Genomic DNA, 11,831 nt, shown 5'->3' on the forward strand with positions numbered 1-11,831 from the left:
CTTCGTGTCTCTAAGTACAGACCCTAATCTCGTGATGAACCAGGTGAGATCTCATGCAATCACCCCTCGATATGACGCCATCCAACACGTACTCGTACATCTCCAATGGTGCAATCGTAGATCAGTCGATCATAGACACACAACTTCCACTTCCTGCATCTTGTTACATTCTTGGTAAGTACCTAAGTTAAGCCAGCTGACAATAAACGATCGGGACACATAATTGCGCCGTCCACAGCTTGAATCAAGGTGGTTGTATCTGACCCCCACCACACCTTTCTCAGACACCAGCATCACGAGACAAGACTCGCACGCTAATATCGAATCTTATTCGTGGTAACCTAGCATTTTAAAAGCGGTATCCCCACGTTCGCGAGTTTTGGATCTAATGACGTGAGGTCAGATATTGCTGAGGTGGACTGTTTATACCCGCGGGGCGCCTTATCATGCCTCCTTCTTTTGAATTTGAGCTCGAGACACTCGAGCCAGACCCCGACATAGACATAGACGGTCTCTCTAGAGAAGGTATGGCAACAGACAAAGAAGTCACGCAGCCTCTGCTGGATGGTCACGGGCCACCATCGCCATCCTACACAGACCCCCGCGCCAACAAGGACGGATCCCGGTCTCACGTTGAGGCGCTTGAAACTGAAGAGAGTCTGTCTGTACAGTCGAATCCATTTGCAGATCCAGAAGTAGCAGAGCGATATAGGGAACTCTATGGAAAAGCACAGTATGAGTGCCGACATGTCTTTGAGCCGGAATTGACGTGGTCGGTGGGTGAGGAGAAGAGGATTGTCAGGAAGATTGATTGGCATGTTTGTTTGTGGGCTGTACGCTTTCCTGCTCTTTTTTTGAGGTGAGGGCACATAGCTGATACCAAACATTGCAGTGCGTCATGTTCTTCGGTCTCCAAGTGGACAGGAGTAACCTTGTTCAAGCAGTGTCAGACAACATGCTTGATGATCTAGGGTTATCTACAAATGGTGTTTTACTCCAACTTCTCTTCTTGAAGGACTACAAAACTAATGGATGTGGCAGACTACAACACCGGCAACATAATCTTCTACATCTCATTCTTATCCGCCGAACTCCCCTCACAACTGATCTCCAAAGCCCTCGGCCCAGACCGCTGGATCCCCATGCAAATGTCGCTGTGGTCTCTCGTTGCAATCTCGCAGTCTTTCTTACAGGGTCGGAAATCATTCTTTCTGACGAGATCATTGCTTGGTATGCTTGAGGGCGGCTTCATCCCGGACATAGTACTTTGGCTGTCATACTTCTATACAAGTCGGGAGTTACCGACTAGACTCAGGTACGTCCACTCCCCAATATCCTTGTTTAAAGGAAAACCAGAAACTGATAAACGCAGCCTCTTCTGGACAACCCTCTCCGTGACCGAAATTCTAGGCTCGTTCCTTGCTTTCGGTGTCCTACACATGCGCGGGGTCCTAGGCTGGGGTGGATGGCGCTGGCTGTTCCTAATCGAGGGTCTAATCACGCTGGTCGTGGGAATAACATCCTTCTTCAAAATGCCTGCTTCGGCTGTTGAGACAAAGACTTGGTTCCGGCCCAAGGGGTGGTTCACTGAGCGGGAGGTTAGGATTGTTGTGAATCGCGTGCTGAGGGATGATCCGTCGAAGGGTAAATACCACTATTCTTTTCTCTTATATTCAGTCTAATAGAAAGAACGAGTTCGAGCTGACCTCATGCAGGAGACATGCATAACCGCCAAGCGATAACCCTCCGTCGTCTCTGGGACTCTCTAAGCGACTACGATCTCTGGCCTATATACGCTCTCGGGCTGATTGTCTACACACCCATGGTGCCTGTACGAACATATATCACACTCACACTAAAGAGCGTTGGCTTCGATACTGTACTCCTCTTCTTTTCCCCTCCCTTGCAATTACCCGCTAAGTGACTGATATGGGATATAGTTCAGCACAAACCTCCTCATAATCCCCTATAACATCCTCCACATCCTCTTCCTAAACGGCCTAACACACCTAAGCGAGGAACTCAACGAGCGGGCATTGGTAGCAAGTATCCAGTCCCTCTGGGTCCTCCCCTGCCTACTATTCCTACGGTTCTGGAACGGCTCGATGGTTGATGCGTGGGGGACGTATGCAGTCATGACCATTTTACTGAGTTATCCTTATTGTCATGCTATTTTGGTGGGCTGGACAAGTAAGAACTCAAATAATGTCGGGACGAGGACGGTCTCAGCGGCTGTTTATAATAGTCTGTTTCCCTTTCTTCCCTATTATGGCATGGCTGGGTGTGATGCTGATATGTGAGCTGAGCAGTGAGTGTTCAAATGGGAAACATTATCGGCAATAATGTCTTTCGCGCTGATGATGCGCCGCTTTATAAACGGGGTTACTCGGTGTTGTTGGGACTAAACCTGCTAGGTATTGCCATGTTCATCGCTACGAAGGTCTATTACATTAGACGCAATGAGCAGAGGGAAGTCGTTTGGAAGGGAATGAGTGATGAGGTACGTATTCCGTCCCTTTCCTCCATTTTCTTACAGTGCTGAACAGGGTATGGTTTACTAACAGTTCTACAGGACCGAGAAGAGTATATCAAGAACAGCCCTGACACAGGAAGCAAGCGCCTAGATTTCCGATTCGCACACTAAAGCATGTTCACAGCCAAATCTGATAGAATATATCAATTAATAGATACAATGAACCAAACTTTTATACATTTCATATACATCTACAACCCAAACGGATACGTCTCGTCCTCCCCCAACGCCGTATTCGGCTGCAGCACTTCCAAAGGCTGCACAGCACTCGTCTCATCAAACCAGACATACCCATCAAACTGATTGACCAAATCCGCAGCAGAGTAGTGACTCACCCGCTCCGTATCAGGCCGATATATAACCCCGATAAACCGCTGCAACCTCGTCTTCTCCTCGTGTAGTGCTTCGCGAATTTCGCGGCTCATTTGTTCTACCCGTAGATCGAGTAGGAAGGAATCAACGCCCGTATCATGCGCTAGCCTCTCCCATGACTCTCGCATAGAAGGCTTAACGTTCATGATTTGCATATCGTCGCCCCAACTTGACGCAGCCGCAACAGTCCCCGTATGCGTTCCGCACCCTATAAGCGCAACATTCTCCTCCCCAAATGCCTCGCGGCAAAGCTGGCCGATATTAACTTCCCTCCGTCTCTTCCCCATAGCTGTATGCCGCGCGTCTCCACAGTGAGAGTTGTGAGCCCATACAACGGCTTTGCTTCCGGGCGGTTTATGTTTCATTAGTCGTTTCAATGTATCCACCATGTGGCTATCGCGAAGCGTCCAGCTTCCTGCTGAGGAGTAGTACATGGCCTTGTAGTACCTCTCTGCGTCGCGAACGACATAGGCGTTTTGTTCGGAGGAGTGGAATTCTTCGCCGTCGGCGTGGTGGTCTGCGTATTCGAGGCGCTTTTCCAGGAGATTGCGCAGCATAGAGACAACACCCTTCTCGCAGTCCTTATACCCCTGCAACGCATCAAGGCCGTACTCTTGTGGTTCGGACGCGTATGGTTCCAAACACCCATACTTCTTCCTCGCCTCGTTCGCCATGCTTGGATCAATATTATCCAAGTACGAGATGATAGCCTTCATGCTTGTGCCCAACGAGTAAAGATCCATCCCGTATATCCCAACCCGTTCAGTCATATCAACACTCGCATTCCAATCCCTCACCCACTCGACTAACCCCTGCATCTCTTTATTGCGCCACATCCACGTCGGAAATCTTTGAAAAACTTCGCCTTGCGTATCCGTTTCCCTCTCATGACTGCTTCCTATCTTCGCCTTTGGGCCGGGGCGTTGGCGCACGTATCGATCTAATTCCTCGGCATCAGGCCAGTCTGCTTCCAAAGCAATGATTTTGTAGCCGTGGTTGCTGATAAGCCGCTTCGTGATTTCTGCGCGCGCCGCGTAGAATTCGGATGTTCCGTGGGAGCCGTCGCCTAGAAGGAGGAGACGGTTTAAGGAGGCGTATGTGTCGAAGGCTGACGCGAAATTAGGGTCTGAGATTGGGGGGAGGGGGCGGAGGGAGGAGCGAATTAGGTTGGGAAGGGAGGACATTTTGCTGTTAGTTAAATTGGGGTGTGGTCTTTGTGAGCTTGGGCGTAGGTTGTTGTAGATTGTTCTGAGGGCGTTCATTTCATTTCATTGTTTTGTTTTGAATGCTGTTGGGGAGGTTAGCTTCCGGGGTAATGTTTTTTGTATAGTTGTGGCAACGGGCTAGAAGCTGGGGAAGTATAAGCTTACTTTGACGTCAAACGGCCCTCGCCACTATGACTTCATGACAGTAACACCGCATTTCCATACCACATTACTTCTTTGAGCGGATGAGAATGAGGAGAGGAGAACATGCAGATCGCGTCCAGACCGTTAACTAAACAGCTACTCCAGTTCCAGTTCCCCAGGTTTTCAGTACCCCAGAGCTATCTCCATCTCCATCTTCATCTCCATATATTATACCCCCAACATCAACTTCACCATCAACCCATACCCCCTCGCAAAATCCACACCATGACACCGCGCTCAAACAAACTGGACTCGTTCAAATTCGCCCTCTCAACCCTCTACGGCCCCCTCTCCCCCTCACACATCCCAAACCCATCTTCATGGATCCCACCTCAATCCTCAGGCGGTCATAAAGGCCGATACCTTTGGACAGACGCATTCGGCGTGCTGTGCCTACTAACACTCCACACGGAAACAAATCGGCTGCATCAAAGCAAAAGCCAGCAACAGGCGGAAGCGGAAAGCGAAAGTAATCACTATCTCATTCTCGCATCTCGACTCATTGAGAATGTCCACGATACACTAGGCTATACGCGCGACGGAACCCGTCGGTTATCTGGTGCCATAGATTCAAAGCCGTTAGGAGGCGGACTCCGGATCGGAAAGATAGATGAGGGTGGTTCCGACGGAGACGGTCAATATCACCACTATTTAACGCTTTGGATGTTTGCTCTGAATCGAATGAGTCTCGCTGCCAACGAATCAGCATATAATCAGCTGGCTATCCAACTAGCCCGCGCAATCCACGTGCCGTTCTTCATGAATCGCTCCTCTGATCGCCCCCGAATGGTCTGGAAATTGAGTATGGAGTTGGACACCGTTCTCGTCGGCAGCGAAGGGAACCTCGATCCGATTGATGGGTTCGTCATGATGCGTCTTCTCCAGTCTACCGCTGTTAAATATGGCGAGGGTGAAGTGTTGAAGGATGAGATAGACGATTACGCGCGCGTCATGAAGCGCAAGGGCGAGCACTTTGTCTCTTCTGACCCGCTGGATTTGGGAATGACGATGTGGACTGTTCAGTGGGTGTATGAGGAAGAGTGGGCGGCGAAGTTGGCGGAGCGGTGTTTTGAGCAGATTTGTACTTTTTACCCTATACCACTCTTCCTCCAGAAAGTTATCTTGGAGCTGACGGTGTACAGACGCCCTCTTCGAAGAAAACCGATACCTAGCTCGCTCGAAAGCCCGACGGCTGCCGTTCCGTGAATTCGGGACTGCGCTGGGAATTCGGTGCATTGCGGAGCAAGATAGTGAGAAGGAGCGAAGCGTTGATTTACGCGTTTACGCAGATCAAATTGTTGATTGTTGGACGCCTGAAATGAGATCTTCTATGCAGGGTGGTGAGATGGATGAGCTGAGGCCTATCAATCGGGTTATGTTTGCTGCTGCTTTGATTCCGGGGGGTAAGCCTGCCTTTCTACCGCGGTTCATGCTGGAGGTTCTCGCTAACGGATGCAGCTTTCCAACGGGGGTATCTTGGGAATGAGCCTAGGATAGTAAAGTGATGAAAATTAGATGTGAATGAACAGGCTATGCATTGTATCGAGTCTGTATGTAGTGTACACTTAATATACACCGCTATGCTGTTATGCTATTATACACCAGGAATGCCGACAACGTCTCTCCAAGCGGGAACTCTTCGCGGAAGGAAGTAAATAGTATAAATCGCGCCAAGGGCAATGAGGAGACCGTTCGCCTAGCCATAAATCAGCATCATCATCCACGTACACAAAAATCAAGAACGTACCTTCTCCAACCACGTATGAAACCAAATAGCCGTCATAAGAAGCATCCACCAACCCAGCCCAGTAATCCCAAAGACAAACCTCAGAGTCCACTTCTTCACATCACTCCCAGACTCAGCATCCTCACCCTTCTCACCACTCTCACCTTCCCCCCTCAACGCCAACACACCAAAAGCCTCGATCCCCAAAACCGCCGTAACAAGAACCAACATAAACACATGACCGGAAACATCATGTCCACCCCTCCAAGCACCCCCAGCAGCCTTACAAGCCGCAGCCGTCAAATAAATCCCAAATTCCTCCTTCCCAGCCACGGCACTAGCAGCACCACCAACAACCCCCTTATCCTCATGTACAGCGCCCAACTCCGCAAACGCATTTTCACATTTCCCGCCCGTGATCACAAAGCTCCGATCGATGATCGCGGGGCCAAAAAACCATTGCGTCACGAGGTACCATGCTGCCGTCGCGAATGTCCATCTTAACACTGCCTGCATTTGACGCGTTCCGCGCGCGGGGGAGGGCGGGTAAGTTAGGAGGAGCGAGGCGAATGCGGCTGTGAACCAGACCCAGCCGATTTTGACAAAGTAGGTGTTGAAGATGTTGTCTTTGCGGGCGAAGTAGTTTATGGGGTCGGACGAGGGGGTTCCGGAGGCGGAGAATTCGGCAGAGGAGGGGTCTGGGGACGGGTGTTGGGCTGTTGGGGAGAGGACGGAGAAGAGAGAGCCGAGTAATAATGTTGCTGGATAGAGGAGGAGGATTGTTGAAGGTGGTGTGAAGCGTGGTGTTGACGTCGTTGGTGACGTTGTGGAAGGGGGTGGTGGTGGCATTGTGCGGTCGGAAGCGGAAAATTCTAGGGGAAAAGCTCTATATCTCTAGAGTGGAAAAGCGGAGGTGTATGAAGAAAGTAGAGAACAGGAGTCTAGAATAGAATGGTTGAAGAGCGAAGTAGTTGAAGAAGAGAAGCCAGATCCAAGACAAGATGAGGATTTTCCGCGATCCCGATGATCCGATGACGTCTTCTGCCAAGTCCGGCCTCTTTATCCACACCTCATCTACTAGGTACCTACCCTCCTACCACACAACTACCTATCTACAACCCAACCAGCAGTCGCTATTCTCGTCCTCTTCCCCCAAATAACCATCGGCACAGTCAAAATCGCAAATAACCCAAGTAACCCGCCAAACACCCCAAATGGCACTGCCGGCCCAGCACTCTCCACCCACGTGCCGACAAAGAACGTCCACGCAAAGGAGATGATTGCGCGCATGCACGTTATTGCCACAAAGCAGTCTGCGGAGAGCGGTCGATAGGAGTCGATTACCTGCAACAAATTAGTTGTGGTCTACATTATGGGTAGTGAAGAACTCACATAATTAAACCCAACAGACGGCGCCTGCATCAGTCCAAACGCAACCATGCCAATCCCAAATTGCATGCCAATCCACATCGTTGGCGTTGCAGCTTCAGCGCAGAATCCAAATGTCCACAGACCCGTTGTTGCAAGGATGAGTCCAGGCAAGGCAACGAGCAACCGCGTCTCTGGCTCCGAGAATTCACCACTTTGAATTGTTTTCTTGGCTACGATGACTCGGTCTGCTAGTGCTGCTGTTGTGACCGCACCCAGAAAGGCACCGATTACACCGCCTACATTGATTAGGCCTGCGTTTGAGCCCCAGCTGTAGGGTGGGTATGCGACCAGTGTCGGGCCGACTGTGCTGAGTGTCACGATTCCGCCGACCAGGCCGGCGTACCAGAGCATGACGAGCCAGACGCCCGGTAGACGGAGAGTAAGCCATGGAGCCAGAAGGTTGCGGAGCAGATTGCCCTCGTAGGTATACAATCTTAACGAGTGGATGAAGGTGAAATCCGGATACTCGCGCTGGTTTTCGACTGTGTTGACGACCTCTTCGATCTGCGCGCTCTCTCCTGTCTTCTTTAATGGTTTGTCGCTTCTAAATGTAGGATTCGGTTCCTCTCGCGTGTACAATGTCTCCGGGACGAACAAGAAGCACGCGACGAAGAGAATTGCGCATAAGATGACGTTCACCCAGTGTAGCCATTCCAGCCCGTTACTCGCGATATACCCGCCTGAAAGACCACCAACCAGGGATCCCAGGCAGAGAAGAACGGTGTAAAAGCCCTAAGCCGTCAGAGTCGGCAACTCATCGTCACGATAGGGAATGTGGACAGGCACGGGACATACCATGGCCTTTCCCCTCTGATGCGTAAAATATATCTCCCCAATGACATTCGGCGCAACTGCATCAACCATTAGCCCTACCCTCCCCTCACATCCGGCCTCAAGAAACAAGGGTAAAGTGAGAAAAAACATACTAGTATCAGCCGGCCCAACCCCAACACCCATAAAAAACCTCGCCGCCAACAAACTCCCAAAACTCCCTGCAAGGCCAGCCCACATGGAACAAAACACCAGTATCAAAATATTCAGCAGTGTTATGGGTCGTCGACCGAATGTATTCGCCAGCGGCACCCACCAGATATTTGCGGCTCCCATCATGAGGACGTTTACCTACCCAAACAAACCACATTAATGTCTATACGCACAGGAAAGAGTAGGCTTAATAAGGATGGAAGGGTGGACGTACAGCAATAAGATGACTCAGTCTCCCCATAGAAACAGGCGGATTGAATGCCAACGGCGTTGCATATAACGGGAACGCAGATGCAATAGAACTGGACGTGAAATTCCCAATGAATGCGTAGATGCTCATGCACACGAGGACGACTGTCTTGCGCCATGTCGCCCAGTTTAGAGGGTCTGCGGGGTCGGAGGACGGTTGCGGGTGGAGGATTAGGGAGCCTGAGTGTTTTGCGGTTGAGCTGGTGAGGTGGTGCGAGTGGACTGTTTGGTTGCTTGTTAGACTCAAATTGAGGTAAATAGCTATATAGAGGGTAGAGTAATGAGAAGAGGGAGGGAACGTACTCGACAACGCTACAGTTCCCGGCGGAATAGCATCATGAACCTGCTGCTTCGACAACGAGAAGGCATAGCGGAAGCCAGAGCCAGAGCCAGAGCCTGCCATGTTGATATGGTTTACATGCAATTGCACTTGACGAGGAAAGCAAGAGGAGAAATAGGTATCAATGATGGAGGGAGAGGGAGGGGGTGCCCATCTCATATAGTTTACGTATCATACCCCTAGGCCCAACCCCAGTCTCAACATGGACCCCTTTAATATCCCCCGCAACATCCATTGGTCTCTGCAGACTGCACTATCTACCCCGGATAGTTTGTCAATGGAGATCCTTCGTGTTGCCGTAGCGTTACGGCTCAAGTTCGGCTCCACCTGGTCCGACCTGAGTCCACGGAAGCGAGGATATACAGTCTGAGTTGGATATAAAGCTAAAGAGACGTCCATGGCCGGCAATAGGGGTCTAGCTACCATTACCGAGCATTCACGGCCATAGACCCTGTTCAGAAGCCGATATTCTTGCTACCGTCGGCGAAGGAGGACCCGATATGTACCCAAGCATGTGGCTAGGTATGTCGCTCGGGATGTGGACGCGGGACTGGCAACGGCTGCAAATTGCTTACGTGGGATAACTACCAATTAGAATCCTTCATTTTAAAAGCGAGGGCCTGCATATCTCTCTAATGCGCACTGGCTATGTTCCTGCTATCGGCTCGTTCCGACATGACAGCCTCTGTGATGAGTCGAAAGCCCTAAAGCGAAGGAACTAGTTATAGCACTGGCATGTCTCTCTTCTTAGCACTAGGTACAGCATAAATACATAACCTGATTATAAATATGATTATCAACGTCCGTTTAGATCCTCAGAACCAAGTTCAAAACGAGCCTGCTTCGCCTCAACCTCAAACCGCTGATTATCCGCCGCATTCGCCTCAAAGACCTGCGACTGACTGCCCTCAAGCTCAGCGAAAAAGGTCGTCGGAACCACCCCAGACGCAGCGAGACGAGAATTGTCGTCAGGTAGTTCAGAAGTCGATGGTCCGCTGTCTTTGCTTTCCTCGTCGCTCCCAGCCTCTGCCTCATGCATATCGGCCAGCTTTGCGCCCTTCATAAAAAGCAGGAGAAGGAAGAGCGAGAAGGCGATGAGAGTGACTATCTCGCAGATGTACAGAACAGAAGTTTGGATGGTTATTGTGTTGGCTGACGCGTATAGATCTGCAGGGTAGATCCTTAGGATGTCATTGATTGATTGAAAGAACTTGCATAGGGCCCAGAATATTACACCCAGGAGTAGAAAGAGGGTTGGGAGCTGTTGAGTCAGTTCTATCTATCCTTTTAGCGAGATGATGTACGAACCTTGTTCCCACCAAGACACGTTGGATCCTTGACAAATAAATAAATAACCCAAGGTATAAGTTCCCACGAGGAAGCCAGAATCACGCCGTCCGCGACTACACGAGAGTTTGCTATTATACGGAAATCAAGATTGATCTCGGTTGATAAATTCCCCTCTTCCTGCAAGTGCTGTACCGTCTTGAACGCGAAACCGAGGCAAGCTAGAATAATCACCGCGCCAATCCACACCCAGTGGTACATTCTCCAAGAAGGGGTAGAGAGCCGTAATTTGGCGAGCGCAAGGAAGCGATGAATGAGGGTATAGTAGATGTAAAATACAAGGCACGTTGCAGTCCAGGAGAAGAAGTCCTGTAGTATGACCAGCGCGGCGTATAAACTGGGGTTGTCAAACATTGCGCCTAGGTCGTAGTTGAGCGCGTAACAGGCAATATCGAAAATGAAGAAACTACATAGAAGGCATCCGCAGGTTAGCCCATGACCAGACAAAAGCACCATGAGAAGCGAAATTCCATACAGTATCCACAAAAACAGGGAGAGCGCAAAGGCCTGCCCAGGTAGACGTTTGGCCGCATTGTGCTTCCGACGCAGTGAATATGCGAGGCAGCCCAAGAAAACCAGTGATGAAATGAGTCCAATAGCAAAGAATGTCAGAGCGGCTCCGTTGAGACTGTATCTCGATAAGTACCAGTAATCGTCGTAAGAAGCCATTCTAATGACTCTGGGATAGTCGAACGGCCAAACACCCGTCCTCCCTCGAGAAGAAAAGAAACTGAATTCTCCTGAGATATGGCAAGAGGCCAAGGGAGCCATAACCCTGAGCCTCATGCCAAGTACAAACGCACGATAGTACAGTCCCTTACTAGGGCTCTTAGATCGCGGCCTAAGCTTTGGTCTGCTCCACGTAGCTCATCATTGGCGAAGACCAGAGCCACTCCTTTGTGATAGTCAAACTAAAACTGCCACTGTGGACCATAAAGGATGCAGACGCTCCATCATTGGGCGTAAATGGCATCGGCTTCAAATCTCCGTAGCCGCCGGCTGTCTCATAACAGCAGGGGTGAGCTCAACACAACCAATCCATGATCGCAGCAGCTTCGCTTAATGACAAGGTTGAATTGGATGAAAGGGGCACAATTAGCTCCTATGTGAAAGATGAAAGAATGCGATTTCACGAAAACGATGTGGGTATCCTGTTGTTATGTTATCGCAGGAGCCAGAACCCTAACCGGGTCGTACTTCCTACCAACTAGTGACTCCTCGCGAGAAGCAAACTAGGCTAGTAGAAAAACGTACCATAGATGAAAAATTTGCTTACTACTTCCCCATGACGATATATCATCACCTCAACTAAGCTCAAGTCCAAGTTCAGACCTCCGCAGGCATGTCATCAGATATCAGTGTTAATATATAAGAACAGCACTTCTATCCTGGCTCAGCACGTCGGTCGGGAAATTATGTTCCTCCTCTTACATTGTACTG

General features: G+C 50.1%; 6 protein-coding genes across 6 annotated transcripts; 2 read left to right on the forward strand and 4 right to left on the reverse strand.

Annotated features, from left to right (window-relative positions):
- Positions 1–527: 527 nt before the first annotated feature.
- BDV14DRAFT_189373 (major facilitator superfamily domain-containing protein) lies at positions 528–2,644 on the forward strand (the record flags this gene model as incomplete). The annotated part of the gene is made up of 8 exons (XM_073771187.1): positions 528–833; positions 893–986; positions 1,042–1,315; positions 1,373–1,644; positions 1,716–1,879; positions 1,941–2,244; positions 2,310–2,500; positions 2,573–2,644. The coding sequence occupies 8 exons, from the start codon at positions 528–530 to the stop codon at positions 2,642–2,644; spliced, it is 1,677 nt and encodes a 558-aa protein (XP_073628799.1).
- An 80-nt stretch (positions 2,645–2,724) lies between these two features.
- BDV14DRAFT_199612 (putative erythromycin esterase) lies at positions 2,725–4,089 on the reverse strand (the record flags this gene model as incomplete). The annotated part of the gene is made up of 1 exon (XM_073773320.1): positions 2,725–4,089. The coding sequence occupies one exon, from the start codon at positions 4,087–4,089 to the stop codon at positions 2,725–2,727; it is 1,365 nt and encodes a 454-aa protein (XP_073628800.1).
- Positions 4,090–4,539: 450 nt separating this feature from the next.
- BDV14DRAFT_199613 (uncharacterized protein) lies at positions 4,540–5,819 on the forward strand (the record flags this gene model as incomplete). The annotated part of the gene is made up of 3 exons (XM_073773321.1): positions 4,540–5,395; positions 5,457–5,717; positions 5,773–5,819. 3 exons carry the CDS (start codon positions 4,540–4,542, stop codon positions 5,817–5,819), a joined length of 1,164 nt encoding a protein of 387 aa, XP_073628801.1.
- Positions 5,820–5,839: 20 nt separating this feature from the next.
- BDV14DRAFT_172135 (putative inositol phospholipid biosynthesis protein Scs3) lies at positions 5,840–7,054 on the reverse strand. Its single transcript, XM_073768544.1, has 2 exons — positions 6,062–7,054; positions 5,840–6,010 (listed from the first exon to the last, which is right to left on the reverse strand). The coding sequence occupies exons 1-2, from the start codon at positions 6,887–6,889 to the stop codon at positions 5,909–5,911; spliced, it is 930 nt and encodes a 309-aa protein (XP_073628802.1). The 5' UTR covers positions 6,890–7,054; the 3' UTR covers positions 5,840–5,908.
- A 90-nt stretch (positions 7,055–7,144) lies between these two features.
- On the reverse strand, positions 7,145–9,107 carry BDV14DRAFT_208567 (major facilitator superfamily domain-containing protein; the record flags this gene model as incomplete). Its single annotated transcript, XM_073775440.1, has 6 exons — positions 7,145–7,384; positions 7,433–8,203; positions 8,267–8,322; positions 8,398–8,593; positions 8,670–8,926; positions 9,008–9,107. 6 exons carry the CDS (start codon positions 9,105–9,107, stop codon positions 7,145–7,147), a joined length of 1,620 nt encoding a protein of 539 aa, XP_073628803.1.
- Positions 9,108–9,778: 671 nt separating this feature from the next.
- On the reverse strand, positions 9,779–11,099 carry BDV14DRAFT_51426 (uncharacterized protein). The gene is made up of 3 exons (XM_073776941.1): positions 10,867–11,099; positions 10,353–10,797; positions 9,779–10,305 (listed from the first exon to the last, which is right to left on the reverse strand). Exons 1-3 carry the CDS (start codon positions 11,058–11,060, stop codon positions 9,841–9,843), a joined length of 1,104 nt encoding a protein of 367 aa, XP_073628804.1. The 5' UTR covers positions 11,061–11,099; the 3' UTR covers positions 9,779–9,840.
- Between the last annotated feature and the right edge of the window lie 732 nt (positions 11,100–11,831).

This window comes from Aspergillus stella-maris (assembly GCF_047715825.1).
Source record: "Aspergillus stella-maris strain CBS 113639 unplaced genomic scaffold BDV14scaffold_23, whole genome shotgun sequence".
NCBI classification, from domain to species: domain Eukaryota; kingdom Fungi; phylum Ascomycota; class Eurotiomycetes; order Eurotiales; family Aspergillaceae; genus Aspergillus; species Aspergillus stella-maris.